Source organism: Anas platyrhynchos, chromosome 16 (genome assembly GCF_047663525.1).
Source record: "Anas platyrhynchos isolate ZD024472 breed Pekin duck chromosome 16, IASCAAS_PekinDuck_T2T, whole genome shotgun sequence".
Taxonomy (NCBI): domain Eukaryota; kingdom Metazoa; phylum Chordata; class Aves; order Anseriformes; family Anatidae; genus Anas; species Anas platyrhynchos.
In genome coordinates this window covers 11,435,066-11,455,273 of record NC_092602.1, presented here as the reverse complement: position 1 = coordinate 11,455,273, position 20,208 = coordinate 11,435,066, and the positions used below count along the sequence as shown (strand labels likewise).

At 45.1% G+C, this 20,208-nt stretch overlaps 1 protein-coding gene across 26 annotated transcripts in view; it reads left to right on the top strand.

Annotated features, from left to right (window-relative positions):
• Window positions 1–20,208, top strand: part of FBRSL1 (fibrosin like 1) — a 519,307-nt gene that overhangs the window by 482,975 nt on the left and 16,124 nt on the right. For 16 of the 26 annotated variants that reach the window (XM_027469934.3, XM_027469945.3, XM_027469939.3 and 13 more), the window contains 5 exons: window positions 8,520–8,916; window positions 10,407–10,660; window positions 14,897–15,132; window positions 17,267–17,317; window positions 18,250–18,345. In XM_027469934.3, coding sequence (XP_027325735.1) covers window positions 8,520–8,916; window positions 10,407–10,660; window positions 14,897–15,132; window positions 17,267–17,317; window positions 18,250–18,345 — 1,034 coding nt within the window. Of the gene's footprint in view, window positions 1–8,519; window positions 8,917–10,406; window positions 10,661–14,644; window positions 15,133–17,266; window positions 17,318–18,249; window positions 18,346–20,208 lie in introns of all 26 variants that reach the window. The other 10 variants (XM_027469938.3, XM_038187647.2, XM_027469941.3 and 7 more) reach the window with 6 other exon arrangements.

The following is a 20,208-nucleotide window of genomic DNA, read 5'->3' as shown; positions in this document are numbered from 1 at the left end:
TTCTCCAGGCTGGAGGGTCTGAAAGGTCATTCTCACTCCTTCGGAACAGTCTCACTGTCGGATTTTACTTTAAATGATTCTTTGGGTGTTTGGAGTTCTCTGATGTCATTTTAAAAAAAATCAAAACCTCCATAAGACTGTGCAGATGAAACAAAATTGTTGTCTTAGCCCACACAGGGTATTATGCAGCCTGGCAGATCCCTTCCTTGTAGCAATAAGAAAAGGATTTGGCATTTAACCTCTTGAAATTAAACCAGAGTGTGAACTTCAATAGTTCAATCTTATCAGGGCTTTGCTAGAATAACAAATTGTGAAAAAATGTAATCATGTCTCCAATGTGACCTTGGCAGATCTGCCTCTGTGATGTGAGAGAGATTAGGTAACTCTAAGCAGATGTCTGTTTATTTTGAAAATAATAGTTATAAAATCTTTTTTTTCCCGGGTTGTTTGCACTGCCTGTGAAAGATACGGCGGAGAGAATTGTGGGCTGCGTGGAGCTCTCTGCAACAAGCCACTCTATTATGCTGAACAGTAATTGCTCTTGGAGGTTTGAGTTATTGATCTATTGGTGGGGGTTCAATTTCAGCGTAAAGACCTGTGTTCATGATTTAATTTGAGTGATTAATAACTCACTTGCAGGCTAGATGGGAATCGATATGGATTTGGAACAGCAAAAGTAGTACATTTTCTCCTATAATGTAGTAGTTGATAGTTGTTTGACTAATTAAAATCATAAGATTACTTGATATATAACAATTCTGTCTCTTTAAAAGCCTAGATCTGGAGCGGAGTATTTGTGCTTGCTTGCTTTCATGTGTTGGAGGGGTTTTTTGTCTTCCTAATAGCTTATTTATCTTGCTGCTTGTCTATCACTCCGATGAGGTGTACAACATGCCGTTGCACAAAGCAAAAACAGAACAAAACAAGACAAAAACACCTTCAGTAAGTAACTACAAGAAGCTTTAGTAGCATTTTGTGGCCAGGGCAATTGAACAGCCCTTACGTCACTGGTTTTTAGGCAGCCGGCATCTGCTTAGGAGCAGCACTGAAGGGATTTAACCCTGCAGTGTTTGATCCACCATTATAGCCCTAGATTAAAAGCCTATATGAAACTTTCAATCTCATTACAACGCCAGCATCCACAGTAGGTGCTTTAGCTGCAAATCCAGTTTCAGCTTTGCATTGAAACGGTGCCAGAAGCAGCATTGCTAGGAAAATGCAGTGTGACTTACTTTGGGGGGATTTGAATGGTGATCCTCCTTCTTTGTGTGCTGGCCCCAATCCTTGTGTTTGGCACCCATTTTCATTCAGCTCCTGCAGCTTTGGAGTGTCGTCATGCATGCTTACAGCTAACATGCCTGGATAGAGCATGGAAAGCTCCCAAATCTCCAAGAATAAAACATCCCATTAAAGAACCATAAAGCAGCAAATCAGCATCAATACTGTAGGTCTTTATGCTGCTACTCTCCTGTTTCTTGGGGAGAGGGTGAAATCTTCCTGCGCTGCAAGCTTTCGCAACAAAGGGTCTTATCTGCGGAGCTGGCTAAGGAAAACATTTAGCATAGGGCTTTTTTTAAACATTTTTGCTTTGTGCAGTCCAGTAAGCTTTCTAGTGGAAGCGCAGATTCCTCTATGGAGGTACTGGAGTAAATTCAATCTGGCCAAGTTGAGGTTTTTTAGTTGGGTGAGAAACTGAGCTGTGTGTGTAAGGACCCCCTGGGGGGAGAGGTGGCCACAGAGTGCGGGTGGTGGTCAGGGCATTGTGAAGCTCCTGGGTGCATCGCATCGCTGGGGGAGGTGGGCAATCACTGGAGGGAAGTGGCGTGGGGACTGCCCACGGGAGGTGCCCATGCAGCTGGAAGAGGAGAAGGGGCTGTCTGTGCTCGGGCGTGCTCCTAGCACGAAAGTCTTGGAGCACGTCAACCCTTCATTCTCTTGAGGCATTGCCTTTGTGTTAAAAATGTGGGATGCTTTCCTCGTCGTCACATTATGAAAACGACTTGGAGATACTTCACTTCTAAACTTGGGTGCTCCAGAAAGGAGAGGGGGGAAATAAAAATAAAAGACACACTTGGAAGTTAATTCTGAGGACCAAGCTGACAGCTTTTTGCCACTGTTGCTTTCTTCTAGTTTGAAAAGCTGAAGGCTTGTTACAGCCCCAGCATACAGCAATCTAGCAGGTTAAATGACTTGGGCAACACAGTTTATTAAAACTGGCAAGTGCTCGCTCCAGTTCTCTTCCTGATAGTCAAGGCTGTCTGCGAGAGTAATTGATAGTGGCAGCTGTTCGGAGGGTGTTTCAGATTGCTGCGAGACGATTTGACTTGACAGACAGCTCGGTACAAATGAACGGAGCGGCAGGGGCTGGATGGGGCTGGGTTGGGGACGAGCTTCCCCCTGCCAGCCGGGCACCCAGCCCACAGGGACGGAGAGGGGTGCACAAGGACAGACCTCCCCGCGCTGCTCCGAGGTCAGAGCCAGGCAGGAGAGCTGTGCTTACACCCGGCTGGCTCTCTCTCTGAAGAGGCACTGCCATTATTTGGGAGCATCCACCAGAGGCACATTATGTTCTGAGAAGCCCCTGTCACAGAAGAACGTTTTTGACACAGCCGCACGTATGCAGTAGGCTGCTGTCACAGTGGAAATCCGGCCTTTGCTGCCTAATAATGCTAAAAATGGTTCAGCTACACACCACAGAGCCTTGCAGACAGCGTTTTTGTGTGTGAGTCCCAAGTCTTTTTCTTATCTTGGGCTGATTTGCATTACAATAGGTGGAGGAGCTTGGTGCCCTATGTCAGATAGCTGCTGTGTGGTAGCTGTTTGCCTCCTCACCCTTGCAAACCCAGCTAATTGTCTAATGCCTTAAATAGTGCTACCTTACTAAAACATAATGAAAAAACAATCCATATAAAAGCAAAATCCAGCTGAGGATAAAGAATTAGCACTTAAATATTGATTTTTCAATTGTAAGCACACTGCCAGCATCAGTGCTATCATTGCCAATGCAAAATGCTTTATTCTCACTTGTGCTTATATATGTTGGGCACCCACAGTACATTATGCAGCAGTCTAAAAGCTCAATTAAAAAAAAAAAGGTTTTGCTGAAGTTCACCAAATAAGTTATTTTAGTAGTTTCTTTGTTTTGCCCTACTGCTGTAAAATCGTGCTGTTCTGTACTGGCTCCTAATGCTGATGGTTCAGAACTCATCTCTGGGACTCATCAGCCAGCTCTGAAATACTCAGCTTCTTGCCACATATGTCCCCGTAATTCCTGCGGTGATGCTTTTGCAGCATTTCTTGCTGGAATTATAATATGAAACGGGGTTCATAACAGCCAGCCTGGCTTATGTCTGTTTTCAAAGATGTGTACGGGGTGGAATAGATAGGCTGCAGATGGTGGTGGTTGTGTTTCTTGGGAAATTGCCATTGGTAAAGATGTCATTGATGGATGTAGGAGAGGAATTTCTTTCTCACATCACCCCATCACCCTTGCTGTTTGAATACGAGGGAGACTGCAGAAAGACGTCTGAATGACTCCACTTTCTTTTTTTTTCAAGAGACAAAGGAAAGGCGTGCAAGCAAGATTAGATTATTTCCAATCACATTGTACGTGTGTTGACAGTCCCCTTTCAGCAACAACCAGCAGCTTGCAAAGAGCAAGAGGCAGCGCTGGAAATGCTATTGCCCTAAGTACTGTTTGTATAACACAGTAACTGCTTATTGGAGTCCTCAAAGCAGCCTTTACATGTTTAATCCCTTGCACTTGAGCTACTCTTAATCAGCTTGAAAGCAAATTCCTGTAACAGAAAGGTTTAATTTGTGTCTGGGACTTTCTGTATTGTACTTAGCCTGCAATGCTGTGTACTTACACGCTGGCAAGCATGTCACGCTGTACAGCTGTGCGGATGGGCAGCACTTGTTTATTCCAGTCACAGATTTTAAATCCAGTGAAATTTCATGTTGGGTCCATGCTGATGGTGTTTGAGGTTTGCATGATTCTTTCTGAAAGGTACTTTTTTCCAGCAAATTCAGCTGTAGCTGACTTTAGGCTTCTACTTCAGCTCTTGTTAGTAGCAGTAGCTAAAGCTCTCTGTGCTTTTAGAAGTAATTAAAAGTTTTCATCTTAACCAATTAAGCTGGAATGGGACGTAGCCCAAGTCACAGGAAGGCTAGGATTTTGCAACACTACAAATGACAGATCGGTTGATTAAAGAGACTGGAATGGCTAAGCTCAGGCTGGTTTTATTTATTTATATTTTTTTTGTTAGAGCAGCTCCAGTGCTTTCTTCCGTCTCTCGCACCAAGTCATCATTCATCCCAGTGAAATCGAGGCATGTCCCACTGTCTGTTCATTTAAGAAGGCCTCTCAGTGGAAGAAGTCCAAAGTGTTTGGTTAGAAAATAAACAAAGTTGGCATGCTGAAAAGGGGTAGCGCTCCGCATGGTGGAGAATGGCAGATGTGATCCAGCCTTCCCAGAGCAGGGCTGAAACATGAATCATTGCTAATGTCAGATTTCCTGTGAAGGGACGAGCTGAACTGACACGCGTTCAGGTTTAATTAAGGTTGAATTATTGGAGCTGACTGTCAAGTCTTAGGCAAATTGGCTCAGCCTGTTATCATTGAGCATGAAAATGACTCTAGGACTTGGTTAAAACAAACACATTTTTGTCTCTAGAACTTTGTAGTGTGGTCTGGTGGCTCCGTGCTTTTGTCAGGGCAGCTGAGGGTGCTCAGCTCTGTGCTGCCTCTGCTCAGAGCAGACAAGGAACCAAAGCACAGAACTTTGTGAAAGAACCTCTGTAAAACCTGACCCAGCTGCGACCGAGAGATTATCCAGTCTCTTTCCTGGGGATGTTTCCATGTGTGACTGGCAGTCAGCCTGGTCGATGGGAGGGAATTTATTTGGGTATATGAGTGTGTAGTTCCCCTAGGAGGGGCATGCAGGAGAAACTGCGAAGCTTGGGATCCTGATCAGAATGGGCAACGCCTCTAGTTAAAATCATGAAAATTAACTTTTATGAGGGAGTTCAGAGGAGAGAACTCAGAAACTTTTATATGAATGGAGAGTAGTGTTGGACGGGAGCCTTCTGTGATGGGTATCATGAGAAGGATCTTGTTAAGTACCTAAGAAACCAGGTAATTGCACCCTTCAAATTCATCATTTCTTTCATTTCACAGTTAAAATGACCTTGAAATTGTCAGGTTTCTGGAGACCTCTGAAATACAGGTAGCTAGTGAGTGGGCTTTGGATACAAGCACTGAACAAGCAGGAGTGTTGGAAGAAGAGTATAAAAGGGAGGAAAGAAACCAGGACATCTGCTCCCAGTGAGCATATATACACTCAGAAATAAAACACGTAGAGTATGTCCTTCATGGCATGGCACTCCACAGAGTTAGGAGAAGTGAAGGGCCTTCAGGTTCTGCTGACAGGCACCTTTTGTTTTTGCTAGACTAAAGAGGCACATGCACGAGATGTATTTCCATTTGGGCATCTGCTTTCCAGTTTGTCTAGGTCTGTTCCACCAGAGACTTAGGTGAAACGCCCAGAAGTGAGAACTTCCCCTTCGCCCATGGCAGGTCATGCTCAAGCCAGCCACATGAAGCAGCTTCTCTCTCTTGTGCTGCATCACAGCCATCAGAAGTGGAAACAGCAAAGTCATCGAAACACCTGGCTTCGCCCGCCTTCCTTCCGTTGCGTTGGGGATTTCGCTCTCATTCTTATCCGCATTTGCCCATGATTTCACACTACGGCTTTCCTTTCTCAGTGCTCCTGCTTCTGCTCAACATGGCTATGAAAGGAGAGAAGACATTCTCACTCATGCCTGTAGCATTTCCACGGGGAAAAAAAATGGGTATTTTCATTGGATGTTGAATTGTCCTCAAGAGTGAAACACAAAAGTGTTAGAGTACTGCAACCTGAGACATGCAAGGTGGCAGCAGAAATCAGTCATGTACCCCTAATGCTAACTAATGCAACCAGGCTGGCTGGTCAATGCAGCCAGCAAGGGAGCATGAGATTTTGCTTTGAGAAAATTGCAAATGAGAACTAATGCCGAAACCACAGGGAATCAATAGTTGTACATAAAGCTGGTCAAACAGCTGTTTTTAATGTGGGACTTTATTGATTCGTTTTGGATCTAATTGACTTTTTACTCAACTAACTTTTGTGGTGCCAGTGTGTTTTGAATATACACCATTAGTCTACATTGCCTATAATTACACGATACGAAGTTTAACTCTGTAGGAGGAGGCCTGTTGGATGGAAGGAGCTAATAGGCTCTCAGGAAACCTATGGTCAGGAATGAAACCCAATTGCTTTTAATGGGTAGCTCCTGAAAAACAGTGGGATCTGCAGCTGTGCGTACACTGCCTCTAAAATGCAGCGTGTGGGCCCCTGGCTTGATGAGTCAATGACAATTTTTCAATTGTAAGTAACAAAATCTGAGGACAATTTATGAACACGGCTGGCATTGTAAAAAATACTAGTGCACAAAAGCAATGAGAATTTGATTTTAGAAATCAATTATTTGTCACCCTAAATAGCATCAGAACCAAGTCTGTTTAGTTATATCTTCAAAACCAGGGTACCTGTGATGCATGAACTGGCATTTGAAAAAGAAATCCACTGAAATGAGAGTTGGCCTTATATTGGATGTAGTGTATAATTAGGACCTCAAGACATTGTGTCAAACCTGTAAGGTTGTATAAGGTGCAGGGAAGTACAGGGCTGGTTGTACTTGCTTCCAGCCAAAGCACCGGTGTGTGGAAATGTCTGCTCCTGTTACTCGCAGTCTGAGGCCACAAGCCTTCAGACTTATTCAACTGATGAATATAGTTATCTATATTCGTATAGTTATCTTATTCAACTGATAAATGCAGTTATCTATACGCTTCTGTCGTTCTCTCTTCGCAGTCTGAAAATATACATGGATGTGGTTAGGATGGGTTGGTTTACCAAGGGAGCGGCACAGTGGTGGGAGCACAGGCAGAGCCAGAAGCAGTGTAGGAAGCTGACTTGCGTCTCACGGCAGGAGAAGCCAGCACCACGTGGGCATTTTCTTTATAGGAAGCCAGCTGGTGTTTCACAGGGTCTGGTTCATCGCTGGCCTCTTCTTGTCTAATGGTGGTCCTGAAGTGGCTGAAGCCAAGGCAGCAACAGCTCTGGCTCCGCACAGGCTGCGTTAGCAAACGCCTGGTCAGACCCTCTGCACCGCCAGAATTAGCTCCCTGTGTGTGTTGTGTCTTATTTCCACACCTCCTACACCAGGAACTGGCTCCATCCTTTGATGAGACGGGAACATTTCAAAGGTGGAATTTGTTCGTGAGGGTGTTGGGAGCGTGTTAATGAGTGTAGGTAGCATCTCCTGCATGTCTGCAAGCCAGCTGGATGCAGCCAGCCCCCCCAACACGTTCTGGTGGATAATAAAAGCACGCGCCCTGACTGGCAGTGCTGTGCGTGCATGCAAACACGTGGACAAGCACTGGTTTTGTAAGCTTTTCCTGTGCGTATGGGTGTGTGTGCGCTCAAGTGCACATAGATTGTGTTGAAAATCAGGTGGGAGCTGAATCTTGTTCTTGTTGGTCCTTTTGGGTCTCTTTGGCCTTTTGGATACAGTTCGATCTGAAATCTCTATCTTTTCCTCCCTTCTCCCTTTCCTTTCCAGCTTTTAACCCTTTCTTACTGCCATTTTAGCTTAATTCAGAAAAAAAGAAAATATTTGGTGTCACGAAAGGAGTAATCCCGTATGGAATTCCCACCATAGGTGCATTTGGCAAGGTCACAGCACTCCGTATAGCTCTGACATACCTTGCACACAGGTATGTGCAGTACTGAAGGAGACATGGATTACGTGTAGGTCCTCACTGCGCCTCTGACTGAATTTTTCAAGCCTTCCCTGTTCCATTCTTCCACCCAAGCGTGTGACCTAGGAATGGCAATGTCACGGCTTCGCAGCAGAGCTGCCCCATCCCTTGCTACACGAAGATCCCAGGTAGCCTTCTCCTAGAGGCATGGTAGGCTTGTCATTAATGATTAGTGCTTGGGTCACGGTGCCTCATAGCTGGAGCTGAGCCTAAACACACTGTAGATTACCTGGAAAGACCATTCAGAAAATGAAATGCCTTCATGATCGGGCTTGTGTTCATGAGTTTATTAATGGCCTTAAATCTGACATTGAGCAGGAAATACTGCAGCAGTAACGTGAGACATGTTCACACTCCTACTGTACATAACCTTGGGACTCTGCAGAAGTCACAAAGCTGTGTGTTCTTTGTAGTGTGCATGCATGTAGTGACTGCTAGGTCTTTTACACACATGCTAAGGAGTACTGAGCAGCCAGCCAAGGGCAGTGGAAGGGCAGACACAGACACACATCCATCCTGTAAGAGCAGTGCTCCCACGATGCTCCCACGAGCTGAGACTTGACTTGGTTTGTACCAGGCATACATTCTACGCTGCAGAGAAACAAACGCAGACCTTTCAGCATATACCTTGTGTTTTTTCTTGTTGCTCCTTAAGGTCCCACCTTGAATGACAAGCCAGAAGCGAAAGCAGCCAATGTCCCAAAGGTGTCTGGGCTAGAGCGGAGCCGGGAACTGAGCACCGACGTGCCCTTCGCCCTGCCCATCCCCAGCCCCCAGCCAGTCGCTGCCGTTGTGACTTCTACTTCCTCAGCGCCCACGTCGAGCGCCAGAGCAAGCCCGCTGTTGAAGAAGGAGCCTGTGATTTCAGCACCAGCACCACCAAGGCTCACGCCTCAGCCGCAGCCTCGGCCACAGTCACAACCTCAACCTCGGCCGCAGTCGCAGCCTCAGCTAATACCTGAGCTTCGGACCCAGCCTCCGAGTCACATCCCTCCACCTCTCAATTACCAAGTGCATCACCAGGTGGCCCACAACGGACTCAATAACATCAGGTAGGGGAAAGGGACACTCGTGTCATCTTTGTCCTACTGCGGGATAGCGCGTGTTTCAAAAGGGGTAGAGATGGACAGGATGGGAGCCAAGGGCATTCTTGTCTGGGTAAGAGGCAGATTGTCCAGCAGCGGTGGACAGCTGCATTTGAAACGTGATGGTAAATGCTCCCTCGCTGGGAGAAACGCGTGTGGAACTGTGGGGCAAAGTTCTTTTAGGTCCAGTTTCTACTAGAGTTGAGTGCTGTCTTGCCTGAGGCAGCCAGTTCTTGCCCTAGAAATTTAAGGTAGTTTGAGTTTGAACTCCCTCATTTTGTACTCAGGAAAGACTTATGTTGCAGTGGGCTGTTTGTTCATGGCTATTCATTATTTTGTTGGTTCACCAGCATCCGAAGCAGGGTAACTATATCAGAAAATGCTGTGCCCCTTAGAACAGTATTCCCATGTAGGCTGAGAAATCTGCTTCAGTTTGACATGTTCAGACCTAGCAGGAGGCTTAGCTTTGCTGTTTAAATTGCCTCCATCCAGTAAGTAGAATGGATGAAAATGGTATGGAAAAAGACTTTCTAGAGAGAAGAGTTTATCCAGTCAAGTGGAACCTGTGCAGTCTTTTTGCTTACACAGAAAACATGCCTCCCAGGGTAGTTAAACAAGGTTAGAAAACTGATTTAAAACATCGTATTTGGCTGTGCAAGGGTCAAAATATGACAGAGGTCTGCCATTACATTTATATTTCATAGTATCTTGCATACTTAAGATCTGTCTTGGTTGTACCCTGTAAATGCTGCCATAGTATAAATGATAACTAATATTCCAAACTATTTAGGAGATCTCAGAGGTATCTACTGCAACAAACACTGCTGTTGTGGGAATTAAAATAAATAATAACGGCAGTGATTATGCCTTTCACCCCACAAAACTTCGATCACTTGCAACAGAGTAATAATAATAAAAAAGATTTAAAATACAGAAGTGTTATGAGAGTAATATATTAACATGGAGTGTGTTTACATGCTTGTGCGGATAGAACAGCACAGTAGGCACAGCAGATAAAACTTGGTCCCCAAGTCACTCACGCTGTGTAGCTCCGTCCACCCAGAGTAACAGAACTCAGAGTAACGGCATCGTATGATCACAAGGACGCACATGGCCCCTGCAAGGTCATCAGAGGCTAAATAAAGGTGCAAAATCCAGCTGCCTCTGGCCTTCATCATTATCTCATAGGTGGCTCTGAGGATTGTAACCTGCCCGAGCACCAGAGGAAATGTCACTGCAGAGAGCCAAAGCCCAGTCCCAGTGGAGAAGTTCATTAAGATTTGTTACTCTCTCCACTGCCATTCAAAAACAAAAACAAAACAACAAAAAATGGGGGGAGATCAGTGTTATATAGTTGTGTTGTTTCTGGTAGTGTATTTCTTGCACTGTTCCAGTCTCATGTTGTAACACACTTTCTGTCTCTCTCCCCCCTCTCCCCTATCTTTTTCTCTCTGCAGCCGGAGCAGCAGTGCTAGCAGTGCAACAAGCATCAGCCTCCCGAAACACCTCCCCCTCTCTCCCCAGATTCCTCCGCACCATTCCTCCGGCCCGGCCCTGCCCCTCTCCATCTCTAATCTTGCTACCTCGCACTTCTCTCTCAGATCGCAGACCCAACACCAGCACCATCCGGCCATGTTCGCCACCCCACCCACGCTGCCACCTCCACCAGCGTTACCCACCAACAGCCTCGTGATACCAGGTCACCCTGCGGGTAGGTTCCCCTCTTCTTCCAGGGCTGATCTGCCGTGCATGCACTGGAGGGTGTTGAGAGATGGGCTGGCTGGTGGGCAGGTAAAATAAAGCAATACAGACACCTCCACGGGCTGTGTGTGCTGGAACTGTGAGAGTGCTCGTGAAACAGGTAGGAGACCTGGACGGGCTTTACCAGTTGAGAGACTGTAGAAACAGAACTGTAGCTTCCTATGAGAAGTCTTCAAAATTACTTTTTCCACAAAAACCTCTTTCAGGGCATGAGCTATTGATTGTGGCATTCCAGTCATCAGATATTTTTTAGATTAGCAAAAGAGTGACGTTTAATTTGCCATTCTCCCCTTTTTTCCCCCACTCTAATGAAAACCACTGCTGCTAGAACCGACTTGGAAAAAAAAATGTTTCTAATCAACCCAGAAAATTGTTTTAATTGAACAAGTAGGAAGCCCCCACACTTATGCCTTGCTCCAATCCTTCAAAAAGCAGCACATCCTGCTGGCAGAGCAGGATCCCGTGGCAGCACAAACTCTGTGTGTCTGTGGGTGCGTGGCCTTTCTGTATGAGGCAGACAGAGCTCAACTGACAGCCTCTGCTGTTCAACACTCACTGTCTTTGCATCCTTTTAAAAAGTTTCCTTTGTTCACCCTGGCCCCAGTTCCATTGTCACTTCTGCCCTAAATGCCCTCTTTATAGCTTACCCATTAGCCTACAGCTGTCCCTGGAAGAGACCCTGGCAGCTGGAGACTTCCCTGCAACTTTCACTTGCTGGGGCCTCCTTTTGATCTAGCATTTGATTCTGCAGCTAACTCAGCAGGGATTAAACAGGACAAGCATTTTGGAAAAAAAAATGCACCCTTCATTTCCTATGAAGCAAGTTAAAGGAATAAGGAGAGGGCAGATTTGCTGCTGAGCTTTCTGATAGCTTTGCATCCCCTTGTTTTTTTCTCTCAGGAACTAAACAATGTGCCATTATTCTGAACTACTTCTTTAAATGCGAGAGAAATGTGAATCGGTCCAAACTGAGCTCTCGGAATGATGATAGACAAAAGTGCTGTGGGTTCCTAGCCAGAAGCAGGACCACATAGGCCAAAGCTGACGGCTTTCACAGGCCCTGGCACTATCTAGAATTTCAGCCACATTGCTGGGAAGATGTTGGCAGCACTGTGGGAGATCTATTCATTGCTTCCCCTGTTTAAGGCAAAGAACTACTGTGATGGAGACTTTGAAAGAATTGCAAAAGGAAATAGCAATGTGCTCGCTAAAAGCATGATATTGCAGTCACTGAAAGCAAGTATGTTTTCCCCATTAACTTCAGAAGGTGCAAGACCAAGTGACCTATTCACATTCAGCAGCTTGCCAGGAAACGCTAACAGTCATGCTTCTACTAAAAGGATTTCTCCTGCAATTGAAGCAGGAGAGGCCTAAGTTAGTGGAGGGAAAGGTCTGGGTGTCTAACCCTACCGACAGTGAAATGACTCTTGTCTGCATTATATGAAAAGCCTGCAAACTGGCACATCATAAAATCGATACAGAGTACTGCATAGCCAGCAGCTTCTGTTGTCATTCACATAAAAGTTTCTTAAAAGCAAACAATATTGCTGAGCAGCCTTGGAGAGCTAGGATCCAGCTGCCACTAGCAGCATGGTCCTTGTTGTGCTCTTTGAGTGCATGTGTGCTCTCAGTAAAAGCACCAGCTTAGAAAAGCCTAAAAGAGGGTATGGCCCTTTGAAGTCTCCTTTTGTTATCTTTTTATTCCTTCTACTTTGGAGGAAAAAATGTCCTTCCTTTAAAGTTGCTTTGGCACACTTGTCACTGTTACCAAGAAGAAAAGCAGAGCACCAAGTTCTTCCATTCACTGATGGTACAAATTCAGATCTCTGAATAACAAGAATGCACTTCTGGTGCCATTTCTTCCTTTGAAAACCTAAAGTTTATGCAAGTAACTTAGGAGCAACCCTCACGTGGGCTGCTGCCCTCTGTTCAAGGACACCAAGAGCGGCTCCGGTGTATGACACAGAGGAAGCGCTGGTCTTTGTGTGTTCTCTTCTGAATGTGAGGGTACCTAGCAACATTAGTGGAATTGACTTCCTTCTTCCATGCCCACCTCATGTCTGCACACTTAACTGTAGTGTTTGGGCATTCAGAGGTCTGCTCCTAGTTACATTGTACGTGGCCAGACCCATAAGACAAGGCATTGCTGGTAGGCACAAGAACTTAGTTCTAATTTAACATTGCCCAGAGTGTCTCATGGAGCTGGGTTATTACCCTACAGACCTTACTGTGGAGCAGCTACTCCTCCAAGTGCTTCTCCAAACATCACTGCTTCTCCAAACTACACTGCTTCTCCAAACATCTTCAGGCCTTTTCTTGTCCTGACAGAGGCCAGAGTAGTGGTGCATTGCTATGGGCTGGAGCCAGCTGCAAATCTATCAGTCTGGCTTCAAGTCTCTTAAAGAAATTGGATATCAGAACACTTAAAACTGCCAGCTTGCTTTTATCTCTCCCTCCAGAAAAACATAAAGTGGATTATCTTGATGCTAACAGAAGGATTTGGTTTCTTTAAGTCATGCCAGATTTAAATGCATAAACACACACACACGAAATCATATTCATATTCTCTAAAGATGTTAGGTTTTGGTCCTAAGTGTTTTCAGCCTTTTTTTTTTTTTTTTTTTTTTGAGGGGAACCCATTATAGATTCTTTTGGTCTAGTGCCTTATTCTTTAGTATCACAAGTATATGTACTTTTTGCTCTCCATTTCTCTCCATATGTAAATATTATTATTATACAGATTGTAAAAGTACACAGTACCTGCTCTTAGCAGCACATTATTACTCAAAAAGCAAATGAATTAGGCATCCAAAATTTGCCTTCAGAAGTGACTTTCAATGAGATGAACACTTCTAAGTGGTAGCAGAGACCTTGAAATTCTAGATCAGAGTGCCTGTCTTTGAAGACCTTAACAATGTATTTGCAGAAAGTCATTTAGATACTTCTAGTGTTACTCTAAAAACTTTAAGTGAAAGAAATGCCTGTGGAATATGGAATAACACTTTAAAGTGCATGTGTTCATTTGACCCTTTATATTCAGTGCTGCAGCTTGAAAGGTAGGTTCATGTAAGCTCAGGAGCGAGTAGGGCAGTCAGGAATGGGTGTGAGCCGTCTGCAGCTGGTGAGTGTCACGGGTTGCTCTCAGCTTACAAAACATCCAGCATGCTGGATGCTGACCATGATTTGAAGCTCTTAGGCAAAATCACAGATGGATTTAATTGATACCACCAGGCATTTCTGGGCAAGTGGACGTTTGTTCTTATTCTCCTCAGTCACATCACTTCTAAAGTGCTGGTGTCTGCCATTACCCCAAGCTACGTTCAGATTGGGTGTAATTTGGTTCTTCTAGAGGAAGCTGCTGAGGAGATGCCACTTGTTGTGTGGTGGAACATCTTGTTCCTGCAGTCTTTGCAACCTTCTTGCAGGTCTTGAGCCAGTTCAGTGTTTCTCCCCTTCCTGCTGACTCCTCCTCCGTATTTTCTCAGAGGAGAAAAGCCTGGAGGGAAGGACCAAGCGATGACAATTACAGCCTGCTAGAAATTGAGGAAATTGACTGCTTAGTATCTAAGACCTCAAAAAGAAACAACTAAATAATTTTGCAAAGAAGGCCTCGGTTTGTAGGATGGACGTTCTGGTGGCTGTTTGCATGTCCTTGGGGCTGAGAAGGGGGAGGGCGGCACAGGGAGGTGTTGGGAAGCAGCCCTCGGGGCAGGGAGCTTCCAGCCACCCAAGCCCATCGCTGCCTCGCGGCCCTTGTCGGACGGTGCGCGTGGGTCGGCGTCCCACGCACGCAGGCTTCCGAAGGCTACGAGCTTCGGAGGACACAGGTCGGCAGGGTCGGTCCCGGTGGCGGGTGGCGGGGCGGGCGGGCGCGGGGCCGGCCCGGATGCTGTTTTCTGCTGTGATGACTCATGGTGTTCTCTCTTGCCTTTAGATACCAGCCTGTTGATATCATTCAACCAACCAATCATGTATTGCCAGCCTCATTCGGGGATTCTGATTGGTACTTTGTCACAGGCATCTCTCTTACCTCCACCAATGAGTCCTCACGTAGAAAACCACCACAGCATGACCTGCAGAAACAGGGAATGCCAGGTGAATATTGACTCTTTCTCCTCCGTCTTTGTGGTACTCACAGGCCCACGGGCCTCTGTGTCTTTTTTTTTTCTCTCTCTCTCTCCTCTAGATCACGAACTGCTCAGGCAAGAGCTGAACAACCGGTTTTTGGTTCAGAGTTCGGACCGGGCCGCTGCCTCACTTGGCCCGGTGCCGCTGCTGAGAGCGGAGTTTCACCAGCACCAACACACGCATCAGCACCAACACACCCACCAGCACACATTCACTCCTTTTCCATCCAGCTTGCCCCAGACGCCGCTCATGCCGCCCTCTGCACCTCCCATGGTGCGTACCCCAGCCCAAAATGTGAGGATAAGTAGAGCATCTCTGGTCAAACAGCCTAACCCACTCTTGTCAAACAACAACGAAGCAGCAGCCCTCTTCCTTTCCGCCAGGCGTGACCCTGCCCCTCCGAGGATGCCCTGGAGAGGCAGGCCCAGCACTCCCCCTTTCCGTGCACACCAGGCCTCCGGGTGCCCCCGGGGTGCAGATACTGCGCCCAAGAGACCAACCCGCAGCCCCTGTAGCTCCCCTTTCCGTGTGTCCCTCTGGGTACCTCAGTTCCCCGTCCTCAGGGCCACGAGCCTTGGCACACCAAAACACACGACCAAGGACACCACAAATCGGTGGCCTCCGGTACAAAACGTGGCCCCACAGCTGCAGCGCCGTCCGTTCTGGGGCAGCGTGCTGGCGTACCCAGAGCTCTCACTGTAGCTCAGCAGCTCTTCTGTTTGATGCAAGTGTTGTCCCTCTGCCTCCTAATTCCCTAACCTATATCAATTTTGGCATTTATTATTTGGCTGCCTCAACAAGCACTAATTTGTGCATGGCTGGTTCTTGTGGAAGAGATCCTCCTGGCCATGTAATAAGCTTTAGTCTTCTATTGAGGCTGCTTGTAACACAATGGGGCTTTGCTGCAGCTGTTAAAAAATTGTTAGAGATCTGCTACAAATGGATTTTGTCAGTACTTTAAAATGCACTCTCCCATTTCTGGCAATTACTTTGTTAGGCTGAAAGAACAAGATTCAGCTTTTTTCCCCTCTCAGTTTCACACTGTGTCTAAAATGTAGAAGCAGCCATCTTCTCCTAAGGCTAGCAAAAGCAAGGAATAACAGCAAAAGCAGCATTTGGAAGGACTACCAAGGACTCAAGGAACATAATGTTTCTCACTTTTCTTTCCCACTGTTGATTGCCTGATGACATTCTTGGGTTGTAATCTGCTTAGCAGTCAGACAATTAAAGTAATATCCTCCACTCAAAATGCAGCCCCAGGTGTTTGCTCAGTGTACTCATGTGTAAACACCTTTTCCTCTTTTCTTGATCTGCGTAAAACAATCTTGAAACTTTTCTCAGAAATCTCCTGTGTTATTTAAGAATCCTGATATCTGATCCTGCCAACAGCTCCCTTCCCTCCCACCCATGCCCCGTTGATGTCAGCCTTCATAGCAAAAACAGCTTGTAAGGCTCTTTTGTTATATTTCACTCACATCTTCTTATATTCCACTAGATCAGGTCTGCTAATCCCAACACCAGAGAAGAGTGTTGAAATTTACAGCTGCATGTGTTTGGTAATTTATGGTATTTACACTGGAGGGGCCATGGCTCCAGTAATAACTGTAATTAATAAAATTACAAATCTACTCTCCTGCACGTAGAGGAGTACGAAACAGCAGCTGACTTGCTAAATAAGCAGCTTTTCATGGGGTCCTACAGCTCCCTTTCCCTGCCTCCTTCCCCACTCCCTCCTCCCAGCAGAATGTACATATTGTTCTAAAATGCAACATATCTATGCTTTGCTTTTGCTTCCAAGGTGGTACAGGACAAATGGTCATGAAAATAAATATGGGGCACAGACTGCACACATGGAGGTGTTAAAACCCCATGCTGGAAAGGCAAAGGTTAACAATCAGGTTTTCTCCAGGGAGCCCTCTCTTTTGCAGAAGAGGGAGAATATAGAGATATTTGTGTATCTAAAGCAAATAAGCCCTTTTCCAAACAATTTTGGCACTTAGCAGGGTCCCAGAAAACAGGGAGCAGGCATTGGTAAAAATTGTGGTCTGATGAAAATGATCCGTGCTCCAGGGGCAGATCCCAGAGCTAGACCTGGAGCTGAACTTGCCTTTCACTGTGCTGCCGATACCAGGACTGTTCTCTTCATAGTGCAGGAACCACATCACATAGTGCCTGCTAACAAGATTCTGCAGCGAGACTCAGCAGCACCCATTGCAACCTGGGGGCTAGTGCCCTTCTCTCCCTGTTAGCTCTGGGAAATCAATCAGCTCCCTGATGAGCAAGTATGGACTAATCAGTCAGTTCTGCTCTGTTAAATGCTGTGAAGATGGGTCATGATGATTTGTCTGTGTTGAAATCCTGATGTGTCTGTTACTGTCGAAAACAAACTCACCTGTTTTCCTTTTTTGTTTTTCTCTTTTCTTTCCAGTTTGACAAGTACGCTCCCAAATTAGACAACCCTTACTTTCGACATTCCAACGTGAGTGCTTATTTTTCTAGGTGGTGTCTTTGTTAATGGTTCTGCTTGCTCTTTTGCTTGTTTTTGATTGATCAGTAGTGTTTTGATTCATTCATTCCTAAAGCTCTTTTTTTCTGTCTTGATTTACTTATTTTTTAAGGTACAAAATTTTCTTTGAGCTTTTTTTTTTTTTTTTTTTTTTTTAACCTTTGTCTACTGCATTTCTGCTGCTGTGGCTCTATATTGCTGTGCCTGGGATGGCAGGGAATGCGCAGAAATTGCTAAATCAGTGGTCATTGCAGTATCTTTGCAGCTGGTGCTTCTCACAGTGCAGCAGCCCAGAGTGCATGGCTCTTTCACAAGATTTTGCTCAGGTCACAGGAGTAAGTCAGACTGGTGGTTTCTTCCTGGTGCTCCCCACTGCTCCAAAGCACAAAAACTCTCTATGTTTTGGGACTTGGAAAACTGCTGTATGTGCTCAGGAGAGGCCTAAGCAAAACTTTACCCAGTCAACTACAAGGTGGTATGCATGTTGCCTGTGGTTAGTGTGCAATACATCATCTTGTGGTTCTTTTTTGCTTTGAGAATGATACCAGGTCACATTTCAAAACAGGATCAATTTGTTTACTACTGTAGAAAAACGCAAAGTTAACCAAAAGTGAGCATAGAAACCAAATTATTCCAATTCCTCCAAGAAGAAAGTTCTGTGCTTCCTGCAACAGTTCCACGAATTGTAAAGGCACACTTCTTCAGCACTATTAAGAAAACTCATCAGATGAGTACATTTCCCAAATTTTGGCTTTGCTTTTAAAAAATGTAAAGCAAATTTAGTGTGTATTTTCACCGTGGCACTTGTCCGACACAGTACTATTTTTGTATGTGCCAGCCTTGGCACCTACCTCCATTATTGTTCAAGTTGTCCTGTGACATAAGCATCTCTTTTTCTTTTGTAGTTCTTTCCAACCTATCCTCCAGCAATGCCTGGAATGCCACCCATGCTTCCACATTCAGGTCCCTTTGGGTCACTTCAGGGAGCATTTCAACCGAAGGTACAAACTTCTTCTTTGAAGGCTTTGTTCTTTTGCTGGGAGAGAAACTGTATTCAGAGTCGTGTCTCTGGTGATTTTGTAGCACATGAGTTAACTAGCGGAAGTGCAACACAGGGTTGGAAGCAATCGCCCCACAGATCTGTGAGCATCCTCTGCACAAAGCGGCCAACACTTTAGCAGAAATTTTCTCTTGGCACTACAGATTGTTCCTTGGAAAAGGATGTAGTGGTTCACTTGGGAGGTCAGCTGAAACTGGAGAAGTATACAGGCAAATGCAATATTTGATTGACATATTTACAGCTAATAATAGACCAATGAGTCCCAAATCATTTTATAAATTTAACAGACTGAGATTGCAAAAGATACACTGTGTTTATTTCCAGAAAGAATGAGAAATTGACTGTACAAGTGTGGGAACAATAGGGAGAGACTGCTATAAATGGGTAGAGCAATTTGAAAGAGCTGAATTTTTATTCCCAGCTCCAACACTGTCTGACCTTGGGCAAGTTGCTTAAATCTTATGTTCCTCAGCTTCCTCATCTATAAAGTTATCTTGCAGTGGGTTTATAAGGGTTGATTAATGCCTGCAAGCTTCTTTGAGATAGTGTTTGAAAGGTGCACTGCAAACGCAACGTATCATTACAACTAGCACTGATTGGCATTTGGAAATGTTGCCATGATAACCACCATTTTCAGTGAATTCTGTGATGTGCACTGTTTTTTTTCTCCCATACTTGTTCTTATTAACTACTTTAAAATGTACAGAAAGTATTAAATACCTCCAAACAAGAAAGATCTGATATATCTGTATAGCATTTGTTTGAAAATAGAGCGTTTATTCCATTTGTAAGGCACCAGGTGTTTATCTTCCTTACGTACAGTGGTTTTAGAGATTTCTTATCTTGAACTGCATCTCCATAGAGCCCTGCTGCTGTGTTAGAGGACATTAAGAACCAGCACCGTAGCCTGTCCTTTTCTGTTGGCAATTGCCTGGTCCTTTCCATAACCATACCAAGGAGGTCTGTGCAGTGTGCTTTCCTCAGCACTGACAGAGTGGAAGTCAGTAATTAGCAACCGCTGCAAGCAAGGCCTCATGCAGTCTTCCCAATTCATTTCGTTTTTTCAGTGGAACCTGGAGTATTTCCTCAGTGCCTGTTGAATCCTTTAGATTATTTATTTCCTGGATAAATGGCAAATAGCAGAGCCTTTAAAATGGCTCTTTTTTTTTTTTTCTACAGTAGTGCTGCATGTAACGGATACAGACAAGGAAGGATAGCGGTTGCATCTAAGCAGAGGGAGCAAGAGGGGCACAACATAGATAGCCCTTGCTGGGATTGTTGCTAATTGTTGTTAATTGTTGCTGTCCTTGCAAGGAATGCCAGGGGTTCCCTACAGACCCCAAGTTGTCAAGATCTGAGCTTTCCTTCTCAAGAAAAGCTGCACAAATAAAGTGGAAATGGCAAAATTTTGCTCGCATGAAAGTAGGGTTGAGTTTTGCCGTAAGGCCACTGTTAATAAGGAGTTTCTGATACACCAGCAGCATCTTTTGGCTTCCATCCTCACTACAGAGCTTTATAGATAATATCTCACTGTAAAATGTCAATAGACCAAAGAGATTGCACAACAAGAAAGAAAACGTGAGCACAGACCCCTTACATTTTTAACCAGGACTTAGTGCTGTCTTGTAACAAGCTTTTAATTCATTTTAATGATAGATACAGAGAACATTTTCTAGCTTGAGTTTAAACAGCACAAGGTCACATTCTGGTGCCATGGTTAATCACTATCATCACTTGATCTCTGGACAGTGCAGTATTTACCTGCAATCGTAACATCCAAAAAAGGGGGGTGGGGGGAGAGAGA